General features: G+C 39.7%; 1 protein-coding gene across 1 annotated transcript in view; it reads left to right on the top strand.

Moving 5' to 3' along the window:
- Positions 1–12,144, top strand: part of LOC146512411 (glutamate receptor ionotropic, NMDA 2C-like) — a 65,008-nt gene extending 52,864 nt beyond the window's left edge. The window contains exons 14-17 of the mRNA XM_085170324.1: positions 2,127–2,287; positions 4,583–4,770; positions 6,504–6,736; positions 9,259–12,144. Of these exons, the coding sequence (XP_085026450.1) occupies positions 2,127–2,287; positions 4,583–4,770; positions 6,504–6,736; positions 9,259–10,818 (2,142 nt within the window). The 3' untranslated portion in view covers positions 10,819–12,144. The remainder of the gene's footprint in view (positions 1–2,126; positions 2,288–4,582; positions 4,771–6,503; positions 6,737–9,258) is intronic.
- The last annotated feature ends 4,632 nt before the right edge of the window (positions 12,145–16,776 follow it).

Below are 16,776 nucleotides of genomic sequence, written 5' to 3'. Positions count from 1 at the left end.
TAATCCTAATGATAGAAATTTATTTCCTAAAATTTAACCTAAAGAGTTTCCTCAGGAAGAGGACTTTTTGTACAGTCATTATGTACTAAAATAAGTGTATTTTAATGCCCACATACAATATGAGACATGCATAACTGCCCTTTTTTCTATTAAAGTAATTTCAAACTAATGGGAACAAACTCTGTAGTTCTTGATCTGTATAAAATTGCAGTAACCTTTCAAGTTCAGGAATTGTTGTGTGAAGTTCTGCCCTTTGCTTCCACAGAAATTGTTTTCCAAAGCTGCAATTAGTCACTAAAAGGCTGTTGATGCTACATATTATTATTTTATTAACTTAAACACACTCTGCAATTTTGTACACAAGAGGAGCTCAGGACATCGCCGCCCCATAAATTACAATGAAATTGCTTTTAGAGGGAATCTCTTGATGGCCAGCATGGACGGGAGCAGCAATTACAGCAACCAATAATTCTTCAGTTGTATGTCAAATTAAGATGTGAACCTATCCTGTAATTTCTAATCTTCTGGCTGTGATGTGGCCTTTTTTTCCCCAAATAGCTCATTATAACAAAAAGCCTCTCATCAAAAGCCATTGCAATGCAGCTAAAGCGTGATTATCTGAACACACATAGACGCATCTACTCGTACGCTCACATTTTGATTGGCCCATTCATTCGTGCTCAGCGCAAAAGGTCAACGCTGTAACCAAGATGAATAGCTCTTTGCTGTTTACAGTCTAATTGAGCGTTAACAGACATATTTCGGCTTCATTCTGGTCTCTGCATCATCTAATCAAACGCGAACTTCGATCAGCCACAGATTGAACCACGCTAGGATCATCTCTGTGCAGTGAAATGATTCGAACTCATGCATGTTGATATCAGATTTTAATAACACCGAGGTGAGTGAGTGGCTTCCATTCCATTTATACAGCGTTACGTTTAGTCGCCGATAAGATCAGTTTTGGAAAAAGATGGAATGACTTTAAGATGGATTTCATTAGCAAGAACCTGACAGGCGCTAATTGAAGATGAGGCAGGGAACTTGGGCAGAGGCTGTAGTTTGGAGAAGGCTTTACCAAGGATCGGTGGTGGCTTCTGGGCCTAGCAAATCGCCATCATACCTTTGAGAGACGTTGAGCCAGAAAAAATGACAGCAGAGACGTGGTGCCAGCAGGCATTCTTAGAAATTTAAGTGTTTGGGGTGTGGTCCAGCTCATCAAATTGAAATAGATTATTTTCAGTTCATCTAAGTAGTCCCTCATCCTTTTGACTCCTTTCTACCATGTTACTTCACACTTATGTCTGCTCTTTAGTTTATTTTTAATTCCCTCTCCATTTATTGATTCACAATTTCTTGCCTAAGATTCTTCCTAAGTTCCCTTTATGTTTCCTTTCCTCCTTTTTCCAAATTCTTCTTTTTTTCTTTCTCCTTTCCTTCCTTTTTATTCTTTCCTCTGCACATCCTTCATCTTCTTTATCATTTTATTTCACCTGTTTCTTCTGCTCTTTCGTCTTTTGCCTCCTCTTTTCCACATCCTTTGGTCTTTCCTTTGTTTTTTGTTCTCTGACACTCCTTTAGGGCATTTATTCCCTTCAAGGACCTGAAGCTCCATAAAGCACCCCTCCAATAGCCAAACCCATCTGTTCTCTGATTGGATAGTTAAATGTATGATTGACATGACATTGACCAATCAGATGAAAGGAAGAAAAATAGGGTCAAAATTCGTTTCGCACGTATTTTTTTTTTTTTGGCTAAGTCCACATACAAATCTTTTTTACACATACAAATCCTGATTTACAAGTACAAAACTGATTTACAAGTACAAAATATTTATGACCACAATTTGAGCCCATACTCCTTTTTCATGTCTTCATTTTTCTTTACTCTCCTCAGTTTTCCCTGTCTACATTTTAAAATGTCTTTTGCTCTTCTCCTCATCAGCATTTTTTTTGTTCTCTCCCACTTCCATATTCTTCCCTGACTACCGTCAGTCTCTTGTCACTGCTTACTCCTTCTCTCTTTATGCTTTTCTCCTCACTGAAAGTCTTTTATTTCACTATGTCTCACTTATCTCATGCGTCTTCTCCCCTTTCCCTTTTCTCTCTTCCTCCATCTCCCTGCAGTTCCAGAGACCACATGAGCATTATCCTCCTTTCCGCTTCGGGACCGTCCCAAATGGAAGCACAGAGAGAAACATCCGCAGCAACTACCCCGACATGCACACGTACATGATGAAATACAACCAGAAAGGGGTGGAGGAAGCCCTAGAAAGCCTCAAAAATGGGTAAAGTTTTAATTACATTTTAAATATATTATATTTAATAATAAATAAATTATATTTAATTGGTCCTCATCCAACTAAAGACATAGTAATAATTATTAGAATTTGTATAGTACAGTTGAGATTTGATGCTCTATGTATCTATTTCTAAATTAGGCCAATCTGATGGGTGTATTTTTAGGTTTAAAGTCATTTCTAGTAGAGCTTAATTTGTATAGAAAAGAGCTGTCGAGAATGCCAACTTCACAAAGGACCAGATCATTTTTGAAGAACCATACAGGTGACTTGGGACATTTTTTATAAACCAGTTGTGCGCTCTTTATATTTTTTCACTGATTTTCTTGGTTTCACTCTGAAATAAAAATAGATTATCAGACATCTGATCCAACATTTTCTTTCTTTCTTTCTTTCTTTCTTTCTTTCTTTCTTTCTTTCTTTCTTTCTTTCTTTCTTCCTACTTTTAATTAGTAATGCACCTGATGGAGTGTGTTGTCAGTCAGTTCCAGATGTAAAAGGCCACCGACTTATGGACTGCTCTGAAATTCGGCAAAAGCATTTACGGTGGCGAGATGATGAAGTAATTGTATCAGATACTTTGGTGTCACGATCAAGTACAAGATAGATAGGAGGTTAATGTAGTGAGATAGATTCCATTAAATTTAGTGCAGATATCCATGAGCCAAAGAGCATAAATCGTAACTATTGTGTTGATCCTCTGACTTTTTAATCTAATGCAATGTCCTAACTTTAAACTTTATCCAACCAACTCAATTTTGTTGCAGACAGTCACTGTCTGCAGGGAACAGATATTAGCCCATGAATACTTGCCTGTCATTGTGAACCCGTTGACTTACCTCTTTGCCCAAAGTGTTTTTTTTATCTTAATTCAGCCTCACAGAGCCTCTAGCTGTAGCTTTGGGTCCAACAATATCCTTGTATCCGACAGCCTGGGTTTCTGTTCGAGACTTTTCAGCGTGTTGTAAGAGAGAGGCTCTCAGCTGGTGCATTTAAATTTGGCATTATACTTTAAAAAAGCTGAGTAAAGCTTCTTTTTGATGAATTTCTACTATCAAGCAAGATTCAAACTAGATGATTGCTTTTTAAATTAACTGACAGTAATGTCGGACTAGAAGGCAGAATGTGGGCTGTAGTAAGTAAAATACCACATTCCTATTTGATAAGCTAAAATACCCCAAACTACACACAGAGTACACAACTCAGTAAGTACAAAAAAAATTCACTAAGGGAGAAATTCTATCAAAGCTGATGCTGGTGCTTTGTGAAAAAATACACCCAACTCTTGTTGGAACATGAATTAACTGCGATTAACCACTGAAAATATTCAGTGGCCTGACAAGACAAACATTTTGGAAGCTCTGAGTCCTGACATGGTACCAGCAGTCAGACATGGCTGTGGTAGTGCGATGGTCTGGGACTGCTTTGCTGCTTCAAGATGCTGTCATCTATTCAATTCAATTCAATTCAATTCAATTCAATTCAATTCAATTCAATTCAATTCAATTCAATTCAATTCAATTCAATTCAATTCAATTCAATTCAATTCAATTCAATTCAATTCAAATAGCACAAAATTAATCTGTTGCCTCAAGGCGCTTTATTTATAAGATAAAGATCCTGCAATAATACAGCCAAAGACCACCGAGGAGAAAGCACTTGGCGATAGTGGGAAGGAAAAACTCATTTTAACAGGATATAAACTCCAGCAGAACCAGGCTCAGGGTGGGGCAGCCATCTGCTGCCATCAGTTGCCAGTTTTCACAAACACTTGATTGCAATTCTTGTCACAGCCAGGTTGTTAAGTTACTTACGTTTAGGATGTAACTGCTTTTCCACACAGGACCAGGTAGGTTTCGATAACTTTATTTGCTTGATAAAAGAAGTCATTATTAAAAAAAATTACATTTTGTGTTTACTCTGTAATCTTTGTCTAATATTAAAATGTGTTCATGATCTAACACATGCAAATATGACAAATATGCAAAAAGGAAAAGAGAAATCAGAAGGATTAGGAGGGCAAAGTTAGGCAGTGAAACACACGGTGCAGGGGATTCTGGAACAACTTCACCTACATCTGTGGTTCATGAGGACAGCTTACAGTCTGAAAAATCCAGCAGAACTTGTAATATATAGAATAACTTTATTGACTGACTGATGCATCATACAGAGAACATTTTAAGTTATATATATATATATATGTATATATATATATATATATATATATATATATATATGAACATCAAACAGCCACTACACTTAAGATACTCCATTTGCATGCAGGAAGCTGGATGCCTTCATTTATGATGCTGCTGTTTTAAACTACATGGCCGGGAAGGATGAGGGCTGCAAGCTGGTGACCATCGGCAGTGGGAAAGTGTTTGCCACCACGGGGTATGGCATCGCTCTGGAGAAAGACTCACGCTGGAAACGACCTATTGATCTAGCACTGTTGCAGTTCCTTGGAGATGGTAGGCACAGATCCAAATCTTTCATTTTAAAAAGTACATCTCGTACCTGCACACACTTTTAGATTTTCCTCAACTGTAAACGTCTGTGTTTATTTCTGTCTCTGTGGCACACTGTATATGCACCATGGATCTGGAGTCAGTCCAGTTCAGTGTGTGCTGTATCAGCAGGGAAGTGGGCTTACAGGGAAGAGTTAATATCCTGCAGAACAGCAGGAAATGTTAGGGATATGATTATCTCTGTGACACACTCACACACACACATATATATACACGTCCTACCTACACATACACACAAACACATTCACCATGGTGGCTGCCGCCGGTGTGGAGTTAATATCCTCCCTCCTCTGAGAGCTTAAGAGCATCCTCCCCACATACGCACACACTCACGCTCACTCCGAGTTTTCCGTGATGATGTAACTAACAGTGTGTTTATGGTCAACATACGGTAACTGATGATAAAATGGGCCGTGCTCCCTGGAGGCCACTGGGGAGAGCTCAGCTCAAGAGGTGGCCACCTGTTCAGAGGCCTAGAGGGGTGGCTTATGTGGTAATGATATTTAATGGAGATATGTTCAGGGACCTTACATTCTCTGATATAAAGGGTGCTGTATTGGAACAGGGGAATGCATTAACATGACCAGAAAAACAAAGAAGACAAAATATGCATATGTATAAAGCTTTTGTGTACACCTTATGCATACATATCTTTGGGTTTTGGTCCAAAACTTTGTTGAATTTCAAAAACATTAATAATTACCTAAATATACAGTATAATATGCACTTAATATCCCCCTTTATAATTCACATATTCACATTAAAGCTATACAGTATCTCCACAGACGGAAATAGGTTAGACATACCTGTGTTCCAGCCACACAGATCTCCACTAACAAAGAATGAAGTTGCACCACCAAATGAATAAGGATTACCACAGGTTAATTAAACTTAATAATAATCGTGATGAGTGTAAATTCATATCAGTGGCGTGAAGCAGTGCATGGATGAGCTGGCAAGTGTGTGGCATATGATGTGTGTGCAAAAAGAACAATAAACCAAATTAAACACACTCCAATCTGAGCACATTTCTCCCCAATATGTAGGGTTAATTTAATAGAAGGAAATCATCAAAATTTAATAACCCTTTGCCCTGTGACTGGGCCATTAATGTGGCCAGGGAAAGTGAAAAGACAAGTGCAAATCATACAGTTCACAAAACCAACAACTAGACTATATTTACTCACATTTTCCCAAAATTAAAGGTGGGAATATTGGACGAGCCCCCAATTGTTACGATTCCTAGGCCGCAATACAGAATGAGTCATGCAAACTGAATAATAATTATCATAGGTTTATTATGAGAAATTGAAACCTATGACATTTGAATATTTTGTTTTTATAAATAAAGCTGTTTTGTAAAGCAAAACAAAACAAAAAGTTTTGCTCTACTCCAAAAACTTAAATCACCTTAAAAACTTCATCTATCCAGAATAATTGTTTGCTTTGTTTACAACAAGCATTCACACTATGGAACTCAGAGTTGCCTGAAGTTAGCTCTAGAGTCATACAGCTCTCGTCCTGTGTGAGTCACAAGCACTGTCCTTAGATTGTCCAACTACAGTGTAAAAATCCTCTAAAACATATGACGTGTTCATTATGGAAATGGTTATCTTCAGGTTACTATAAAGCTGTCATGTCTCTGACTAACTCCCATAAACCTTCATCCCTTTTAGGAGACACCGAGCGCTTAGAGACAGTTTGGTTGTCAGGCATCTGCCAGAATGAGAAGAACGAAGTAATGAGCAGCAAGTTGGACATCGACAACATGGCAGGTGTATTCTACATGCTACTGGTGGCTATGGGCCTCAGCTTGCTGGTCTTTGCCTGGGAACACCTGCTTTACTGGAAACTAAGACACTCCCTTCACAAGTCTCACAAACTCGACTTCCTGTTGGCCATCAGCAGGGTGAGATTTGCAAGTTTGTTCACAGATTTTTGTTGTTATATTGCCTTCGTGGAAATAGGAGCAACAAAAACAGGCAGGATAGAAAGAAAGCAGGCAGCAAAAATCAAGCGGGAATTGGGATGGGATCACTGCTGATGGCATTTGTGCACATCTGGTATGTTCCAGGGTTGCACTGTGGTCCAGTGAGGACACAGAAAATGCAAAAAAGATTTAGACATACATATTGATTTTAATATATATAATGAATATATTACATATATTGGATTAAATCTTCTTTTTTAACAGTTGATATGGCTCTTTGGTACAGAGGTTAACGCTGGGTTCTGACCTGCTGGTTGGCTGGGGCCTTTATTTGTGGACTTTGAATGATTTCCCTGTGCCCACCTGGCTTTTTTCTGGGTGCTTAGGCTTCCTGCCTCAGGTTAATTGGCCGTATGTGTTGATGTTAGCTCGAACACCTGTCTATCTCTGTGTTAGCCCTGAGATGGACTAGTGACCTATCTGGAGTATATCCCGCCTCTTGGCCAGTGTCAGCTGGGATTGGCTCCAGCCTCACTCTGACCCTGGCTGGATAAGCGATGAAGAAAATGGATGGATGGCTGTTATGTGCTCTAACCTCTCAGCTATCAGGTTGCCTCTTGTCAGTTGATTAAGTTGTTTTTGTGAGAGAGCTGGGTTGTTTATGCGTCCTCGGTTGGTTTGATAACTGATTGCATGATTTACAGAAGGGGGATTGAGAAATTGCCTCGCTGATTTTTGCATTGATCATTTAGTTAAGTGACTGATTGGCCCACTGTAATTTGATTAGTTGTATAACAGCTTGCTGGAGAGATTGAAAGACTGGCTGGTATATTATTTTGGCTCTAAGTGGTTGGTTGGTTTTTTCTTCATTTAACATGATGTTTTACATGAAGTGGCTTTTATGTGATGATAAATTAATGCAAATGGCTGTGTATTTGCATGCAATTACATTGCGTTATTGAAAGGCCTTGTTATAATGTTAGCTAAAATGGTACAGTATTCTTATTAAGAATGAGAGGGGAGGGGAGAGACAAAAAAGGATGAAAAGCAGCTCTAATTCTGATGTTTACTCAGCATTTAACTTTGATTGCCTAATGTTCAATTAGCCCAAATCACTACCCAGTTTGTTGATGCAGTTGTTTTGGAATGTGGTTATTGAGGCAAAATGCTCTGGCCTCAGTTACAGCCAGGAAAATGTCTATGGACTCCAGCCTCCTCTACTGTGTAATCATACCATTGTGCCTGGATCTGGGTTTTATCAGATTAACGGCTAAATGACTATCTGATCATTAATCCATATGGGGCGGCCCCAAGGACCAAATTAAATTTGGCTCTTTCAGGATGTCTCAGCTAACTGTAAGCAGAGAACAGTCATGGGATTTGGCTCTTTGTTTGTCCATGCAGTTAGAGACAGTTTGCTCTGTAAGGGACTTTAGGCATGTGTCCCCATGTGCCTCTATTGGTTCAATCCTCTCAGCTTAAACAGTTTTTCTTTGGGTTCGGGGAGAATGCATAATTTACTGGTGACTAAGACTTGCCTCGGTGACAAGATAAGATATTAATGAAATCTATTTTTATGCCAATGGGATGTTTAGTATATAAGAGGTGGGTCATCACTTTAAGATGGGGGGAATCTCATCTGTCAAATTGTTCCCACTAGGACGATTCAAAGTTAAACAGTTTGTGGCTAACCAGTGATTTCTTGATTTATTTCTAAATTCTGTTTTCTTGTCTTTTGAGTCATTCTTGTCTATGGTAATTGAGAGAAGTATTGCAGTACAGACAGTAGACATCTGGATGTGAGCAGAACGGTAGCTTCTCTTCCTGCTGTGACAGATGAAGCTGTGGCTGGATATGTGCCGTTGGTTCAATCTGTGAAAGATATATCCAGCTAGAATAGGACTAGTATTATTTGAACCTGTTGTGCTTCCCTCAGATATGTGCAACCGACATATGTCAGTTTAACAACCAATGCACAGCTACAGCCAGAATCACTGACATCATTAAGAGGAGAAGCTGAGATGGAGGTGGGTTGCAAAGTTGCTTGCAGACACACCACAGCTGAGAGTAGCCTAAAGCAGCTTCAGTAGTGTGGCCTATGTGAGATTTACCAATTCCATCGGAGAAGCCTATCAATGGATCAGCCAAGACTGTTGCAGAGATTGACTTCTTGAATCCTGCCTGAACCACCACTATGTTCACTGTTTCTTCCTAATATTAGAAACACAGACAGCAGCTATAAATAAGGATTCACCAACTCTCACTGTAGTTATAACCAGCAGCGGTCTATTATAACACACAACATTGTATTGTAATTATTGTAATGCAGCTCAGCCTTTCTCAATAGATCAGATGAAATACAAACATATAAAAGAAACAAAACAGTATTTCAAGGTAATGCCAAAGTAGTCCTTAAAAAGATCTTTGGGGGCAAAGAATTTTTCTCACTTCTTGTCTTCATTCTTTATTTGTTTGTTTTGTCCCTCTCGTTTATCTTTCAGGGTATTTACAGTTGCTTCAATGGAGTGGAGGATACTGGGCGTTCGTCTGGTTTGGCCAAACCTGATTTGACCTCCAATTACGCGCAAGCAAATATGCTTAAGATGCTTCGAACTGCAAAGGATTTGGTCTCCACCGCTAATGTAGAGAGCTCCCTGGACAACGCCACCAAGACCATTGAACAGCTGAGTCGACATGGTGGCAGCTTGCCTGTTCGTGTTCCACAAGTTGCCACAGAAGCTGTACCAGCAGGGTTTGCTTATATTACAGAGAATCATTGCCCTCTTCCTCAGCGGTCTCTAACCCCACCTCTGACTGCTGTAACCTCTCTGAAACAGCAGAGGGGTATGAGCAGGCCCACACCACTGCGCTACACACTACCAACACGCTCTACTTCATGTCTGTATGACAGACCACTTCCTGTTTCCAGCCTCAGCAGTCCCCACTTGGCCGTTGGAGAGCCACTCCCTCATCAACATCCACACCACTACCAAACCACCGGGAGACTCTATGTAGACACCCACTCACACTCGTCCTTCATTCCCTGCACCGATCTCCAGCTACCTGACATCTACACCTCTCACCCAGCCTCCTCACCCCAAAACCAGCATGTTCAACTGGGGTTTTCCCGACGGAAAAGGAGGTCCAAGAGTTTTCAGTTTGACGATGGGGATGTGGAGAGGAGAATACACGGGGAGCAGGAAAAGAGTGAAAAAAGTCCTGTGTGTCTGAGTGAGCTTAAAGTCAACCACCTCCAAGACAACCACATGTCGTCCCCGAGCGTTGACAATATTTACACAGGGGAGACGATGCCTCCGCCTGTAGAGAACTACGGCTCTTGGCCACCGGAGGACCTTGTTCTGAGAGGCAGACGCAGGCACAGACGCCCCTCTTTTCTCAAAGCAACATGGGGTAGCGAGCAGATCCACCAGCTTGATGAATCCCAGTCTTCCCTGTCCAGTCAATCACCTTCAACCCTTCCAGACCTCTTCCCATGTATTCTTACTCAAACCACACCTGCTAAGGCATACAATCCTGCACATCTTCGAAACAACCTGTGCCTCCCAAGGAACCAGGCCTACCTCCATATAAGGGAGGACCAAAGGAAGCCCAATGGGCGTAAGGGCCAGCGGCTGCGCTACTCGCACTCCACCCACCTACCAACGTATGGAGAAGCAGTGCAACATGGGACTGGGATAGGGCGGGGCGTGGTACGGAGAGCCACCAGCTTGCTCAGCAGACAGTATGCGCATTACCTGAACTCATACCCTGGACTCCCCCTCTACCATGGTCCCCTGGACTTGCAGCACCACAGCCAGACTGCTAGCAATCACCCAGGATCCAGCCCAGTTTGCCAGCTGTTGGCTTGTGGTGGTGGGGGGTGTGGGGGGCAGCGGGGTCTGTTGTACCAGGACAGTGTGTATGGAGCCTACGGGGTCTATCAGGGGTCCCAGACTGGATCAGAGGCTCAGGTAGGTCAGGGAGCAGGGGGGCAGCCTGTGGGGAGCCCCTGTGTACTTAGGCCCTGGCGACGGGTGTCCAGCTTGGAATCTGAAGTTTGATTGGACACCTCTAGGACCGCAAAAGGTGAAAATTGTGGTTATACAGTTGACAGGACATTAAAACATTACCACTGTGGAGAGAGTTTATTGGTTAGATTAACGTAAAAGGGTAAAGTGTGTGACTTGAAGTAACTGTTGATTTTCGATGTGACTTTTTATGTGGTAAAGAAAAAAAGTTTTGGCTCGCCAGATTTTATGGATATGTTGAACTGACGCGATAATCAGTACAGAAAGAAGACTGCACTGTTACCAATATATCCTCAAGAAAGCTACCGAAATCTGACGTTGGCAGGTTTAACCCACTTGCTGCTTTCTTATGAACAACGCTTATGTGTTTTCTGTGCTTCAATGTGCACCAAAATTTACAGCAGTCTATGGTGTTGGCGCATGGTTAAACTATAACCAGAGTTTTCATGCTGTGTGTGTTGTGTATATTTTATTGTGGATGGTTGGGATTTAGTCTTGGGTGTCGAATAGATGGACTATCTTTAAACACAACCACCAAAAACAAGCAGCCATTGTAGCAAGATATTTTAAGAGAGATGCAAAGCAGACGTGGAGCGAGTTTTATTCCAAAATGAAACATTCAGTATTAAAATGCTTGTATTCCAGAAACACAAAGCAGCAGCAGTTTTCTAAACTGAAGTAATAATCATTTTGAGACATCTGTTATTTTCAGGTAACTTAATTAAATATTCATAATGTTTTGGAGCTAAAATCTTCATGTTTTCATTTAGTGATGAGGCAGACAAGGGATTGACTATGTGAAAGCAGTCCATGTGAACACAATCTGCAAACTGGTGAAAGCGACAGGACAGGATTGACCAGCACTAGGTGTCTTAAACTATGGACTCTCGTTCCTCGCTGTGTCTCACTGTGAGGCTACAGTACAGCACAACATCGCACAGGGCCTGACATTAAATCAATTCTATATCCTAAATACTATATCAATATAGAGAAATGTGTTAATTGAGGCTGGTAGTGTCATATTCATGTATTCTACATATGATAGGAATTTATAGTCACTCTTTTTCTAAATACACCTCTGGCACATTCTGAGTTTTTCTTTTTGTAAAGCTGTCGCTGATTTATTGAAACATTTGTTATTACTGTATTAACTCTACAGTTTGCCTATATTACGATTTTCATCACTCCCTCTTTTCCACTCTTTTATATTCCCTCATTGTCCCTATTTCCCATCTCCTCTAACTGTTTAATGATCAAATTTAAATGAGGTAATTGAAAGCTATTCTAGTATCTATATTACCTGGCTCCCTCACCCTGTAATTAATCACTTAGACCAATTAAAGAGCCTTTTTGAAAGAATATGCATGTGTACTTCTTCTTTGTTGCTCCTATTTTGTTGAGGAACATTTGTATTCTAATAGAATACAAAGCCATATTACAGTACTCTGGGTAACCTGATACTTGATTTCATGACCTTAGTTCTTCACAGCATAGAAAGTTTCATAGTACAAGGTGCTGGAAACATTCCTTAGAGATATTGGCAAATCTTATTCAGCCCTGGGGTCAAATCAAAAGCAATATCATACGGATCCTTCAGTTTACACAGAATACGTTGTTCACTATTATGTTACGGTGGACAGACTGTGAACCAAAGCCTTTTTTTTATGCATCAAATATTTATTCAAGCGTTTTGCACTCGATTGTTTAAAACAGCATCGTCTCAGGAAAGTTGGTTGGTGGACAGGAATGCTGGGAAATGTATCACTTGTACTTCTTGATTTAGCTTCCTGTCATTTGTAGAAAATGCTCATAAACCAGTTGATGTCAACGATGCAATAATTTGTTTATAGTAAATGTCGTCAGTACAGTGGCATTATAAATTATGTTTAGCAGGTAAAGTAATCCCCAACCTTTTTTGCACCACGGACCGGTTTATGTCCAACGATATTTTCACGGACCAGCCTTTAAGGTGTCGCAGATAAATACAACAACAAAAACCAGTACCAGTACCAGTACAAAAAAAACAGAAGATTTATTCATAACACCGGGAAAAGACCCAGGGAGTTAATGATAAAAACAATTTTTAAAAAAAATAACGCCAAAAAATGATTAAAACCCTGAAAACCATAGATTTCACACCCGAGCAGCCTGGTACCAAACAACTCACGGACCGGTACATGGCCCAGGGGTTGGGGACCACTGTAATAGTGATCAAAGGAGGAAGGAGATAAGAGAGCAGAGTAACTATGTCACCAGGACCTCAGATCTGAGTTATCAGTGGCTTTGCTGTGACAAAAGATCAAGTTCTGAGGGGTGAGTACTGTTTTTGTAAAGAATTGTTACATGTTGAAAATATACAAACATGTCATTGTGTGTGTATGTTACAGAGATTTTGTGGTGGATTATGAGGCAATGCTAAGTGCCTGCTGTTCAGTGTCTTAATTCTGACTTCTCTGTAAATACACATCTGTTAATACATACACGACTTTTGAACTAGCTTCTCCATTTGGAACTTGCCAAACCTCTGATCACATATCAAAAATCAACACATATGTGTAGAAAATACAGTTAAACATACTTAAATATCAAACAATGGCACAACAGTGATATCTGATAACTAAGAACTAAGAAAATATACAAATTAGAAAGGACAGGAAAAGACAGACCAGCGGACGAAGATGAGGATCTGGTCACAGATCAAAGCCTCCTTCGCTGATCTTGTCATATGGAGGTCAATCATCTGCTGCAGCATCCGGGAGGAATATCCTTTTGGTGTTTGGGTCACATGTCAGCTGGTGACACAAATACAAGGCAGAAAAAAAGATACCATCAACTGGCAGTGATGTTCTTCTGTCACTTCTAATCTGCTGTCAACTTTTCAACTTTTGACATAATTTCTGTCAGCGTTTACCAAACCTGACAGAGCGGCGATCATGGCACGCTGTTAACTCTCCAGTAACCCCTGCCTGAAGCAAATTCAAGCAAAGATAACATACCTCAGTCCAAGGTGACCTTTTACTCCATGCTGTTGTCATAACGAGATAAGACTCCATTGAGGAAGCAGGATGAGTAATGTTCGGGAGCAAAAACATTGAGCACTATGATTTTTCCATTACTTTCTTCTTTGTTATTGGAGCATTGCCTTAGATTGGACCATAATATTGATTTAATCCTCTTCTCTGCTGCTGAGCCCATATTTTTAGCATTTGAGGTAATTGGACTGCTTTTCATCCTAGAAGATCAGAAAGAGGCTCAGCGGGCTTTGGTAATTATGTAATTAAGACATGCTTTTTGGCCCAAGATAAAAAGCCTGGATTTGAACAGGTGAAGGTGGATTTTATCTTTTTGGGTACAACTATCTGATAGCATTGTTGTGCAAAAGGAAAGTATAGTTAGAAGAGATGCCCATCTCTATATCATAAAGCATCTATGTCATTTTCTTTTATTGGTGAGAAGCAGAGATGGGCAGTAACGCGTTACTTGTAACGCGTTACAGTACTTGTAACGCGAGTACTGAGTACAAGTACTGTAACGCGTACAGTAACGCGTAACGCGTTACTGTAATCCGATTACCTTTTTCAAGTAATGAGTAAAGTAAGGGATTACTCTTGCAAAAACGGTAATTAGATTACCGTTACTTTCCCGTAGGAACGCTGCGTTACTGCGTTACTAAAACTGTGATTTTTTTGCGGGAATGTCTCATGACAGTGACGTAAGCAAGTTCGACGTTCGTGACAACAGCTGTGTGCAGATCAACAATGGATCATATATCGAGTACGGGAGAGAGTATGAGCATGCAGCGTTTAAAGCGTGGAAGTACTGACCTTATTTTAAGTTTGATTCCATAAAAAGTGACAAAAACATTAGCGTCCGTTGTGCGTGGGAAGAAAACTTCTTTTTACAGCGAAAAAAAAAACCCCTAAACTTCCAAGCAAGCACCGAGTGCGCTGCGACGTAATGGGAAATTCACAGAAAAACTCGCGGATTCTTCCACTGACCGCTGCGGCACACCTGCACCAGGGTAAACCTCCGCCTACCCTACTCCTGCTTTACAGGGGAAAATAGAGCAAAAGGACCGCTGAGTCTTTGACTTTATTTATTTTCTGCTGTGTTTTACTTGCATCTATTTGAAAGAGTGAGTGTAAACACACACACAAAAAAAATATTTTACGTGCTGGAATGTGCAGAAAATAGGTTTAAATATTAAACAAATTTCTTCCAGTCAGTGAATGTTGCATATAATTAAATTTTTGCTTGATGCATAAAGTTAAAAGATTAGATTACATTTTGTATGATGGATTATGCAGAAAAAGTAGAATTGGGCTGAAAGATCTATTGCTTTATTACCTATTCAGGTTGTAAATCGTGTTTTTAAAAAGTAACTAAGTAACTAAGTAATTAATTACTTTTGAAAACAAGTAATCAGTAAAGTAATGGGATTACTTTTTTGGGGAAGTAATCAGTAATTAGTTACTGATTACTTTTTTCAAGTAACTTGACCAACACTGGCGAGAAGGAAAAAAATGGATGCTTCTGAATTTGAACTTGTAATCTATGAAGGAGCAATGTATACAGTGGAGAATGATGTACTTATGCTAATAAAAACATAATCTAAATATAGCATAATCTAAAATAATCTTTTTCAGATGGAGGTTTGAAGAACTGCACGTTTCACTTCTTTGTTAAACATTAACATCTGGAAGAGCTTCTCCATTCTGCTGTGGGGAAAGTAATTCATCCCAGTCATCAGTAAACACCCTCTACATGCTATCAGGCCATCTGGGGCTCTGTGACCAGATCTCTCCACATTTATGTAACTGTAACACATCAGCACCATTTTTTTTTGCCATTCTTTAACTCTTGCATATTGTTTTTATATTAATCATATGTTAAATTACAGTTCACATTTTTTAGTTGTTAGTGAAAAGTTTCAACTATTGCATGAATATAACTAATAACTAACCTTAAGATGACTCATAAAATCTCTTTGTCAAAACTTTGTTTTTCATTGAGTCTGAACTTTAAATTGTCCTGATCTCTATGGATCTATGGATTGTTATGCATGTATGGATCTAAAAAAAATCAAAAGTCACAGCGAGAAACACGGGTGAACCTTCATAAAATTAATTGGACCACCAAAATTGCTCCAAGAGCCCACCACATCCAAGAGGTCAGAGAAGAACCCGGAACAACATTTGAAGATCTGAACGTCACACTTGCCCAAATAAAATGAACACAGCATTTTATTAAAAGACGTCATACTAACAGTTAATCGTGGTGGTGGAGGTGGTGTGGTGGTCTAGGGCTGCTTTGCCGTTTCAGGACCTGGACGACTTGTTATAATTGATGGAATCATGATTTCTGCTGTCTACTAGAAAATCCTGAAGGAAATTCTTTTAAGCGTAGCCTTACTTGTGTTATTCAGTAAGACAATGGCCAGAAACTTAAAAGCAAGTCTCCTCTGAGTGGTTAAAAAGACAAAATGAAGATTTTGGTGTGGCTGTGGCCTAGTCTGGACTTAAATTTGTTGGTTTGAATAGCTTTTCCCGCCTAATAACTAAAATAATTTTAAAACTGCATTTTGTATTTGTTACTTGCATGTGGACTCTTTGCAGTCGAAGTAAAACTAAGTAATCCCATGATTAAGTAATTTGCAGAACCACCTTTCGCAACAATAACCAATAAGCACACTCTTCTTATAGTTCATTGAGGTTTTCAGACATTTGTTTATAGACATTTTTCTAAAGTCCTGCATAGCATTTCAATCAGACTGAGATCTGGACTTCGGCTGAACTATGCACATTATGGCCAAAAAATGTTTTAAACAGATTAAGATTTTTCCTGGAAATCCTTCACAAAAGAAAACAAACCTATATGGTTTTAGTCTTTTTATAACTGCATTGTTATTCATTTTAACATTTAACATACTAACTGAAGCCTGCAGAGTCTCAGATGTAGCCCAGTATCGCATGGTCTGATCTTAGGGTGTAT

Source organism: Neolamprologus multifasciatus, chromosome 8 (assembly GCF_963576455.1).
Source record: "Neolamprologus multifasciatus chromosome 8, fNeoMul1.2, whole genome shotgun sequence".
Taxonomy (NCBI): domain Eukaryota; kingdom Metazoa; phylum Chordata; class Actinopteri; order Cichliformes; family Cichlidae; genus Neolamprologus; species Neolamprologus multifasciatus.
This window is presented reverse-complemented; position numbering and strand designations above follow the sequence as displayed.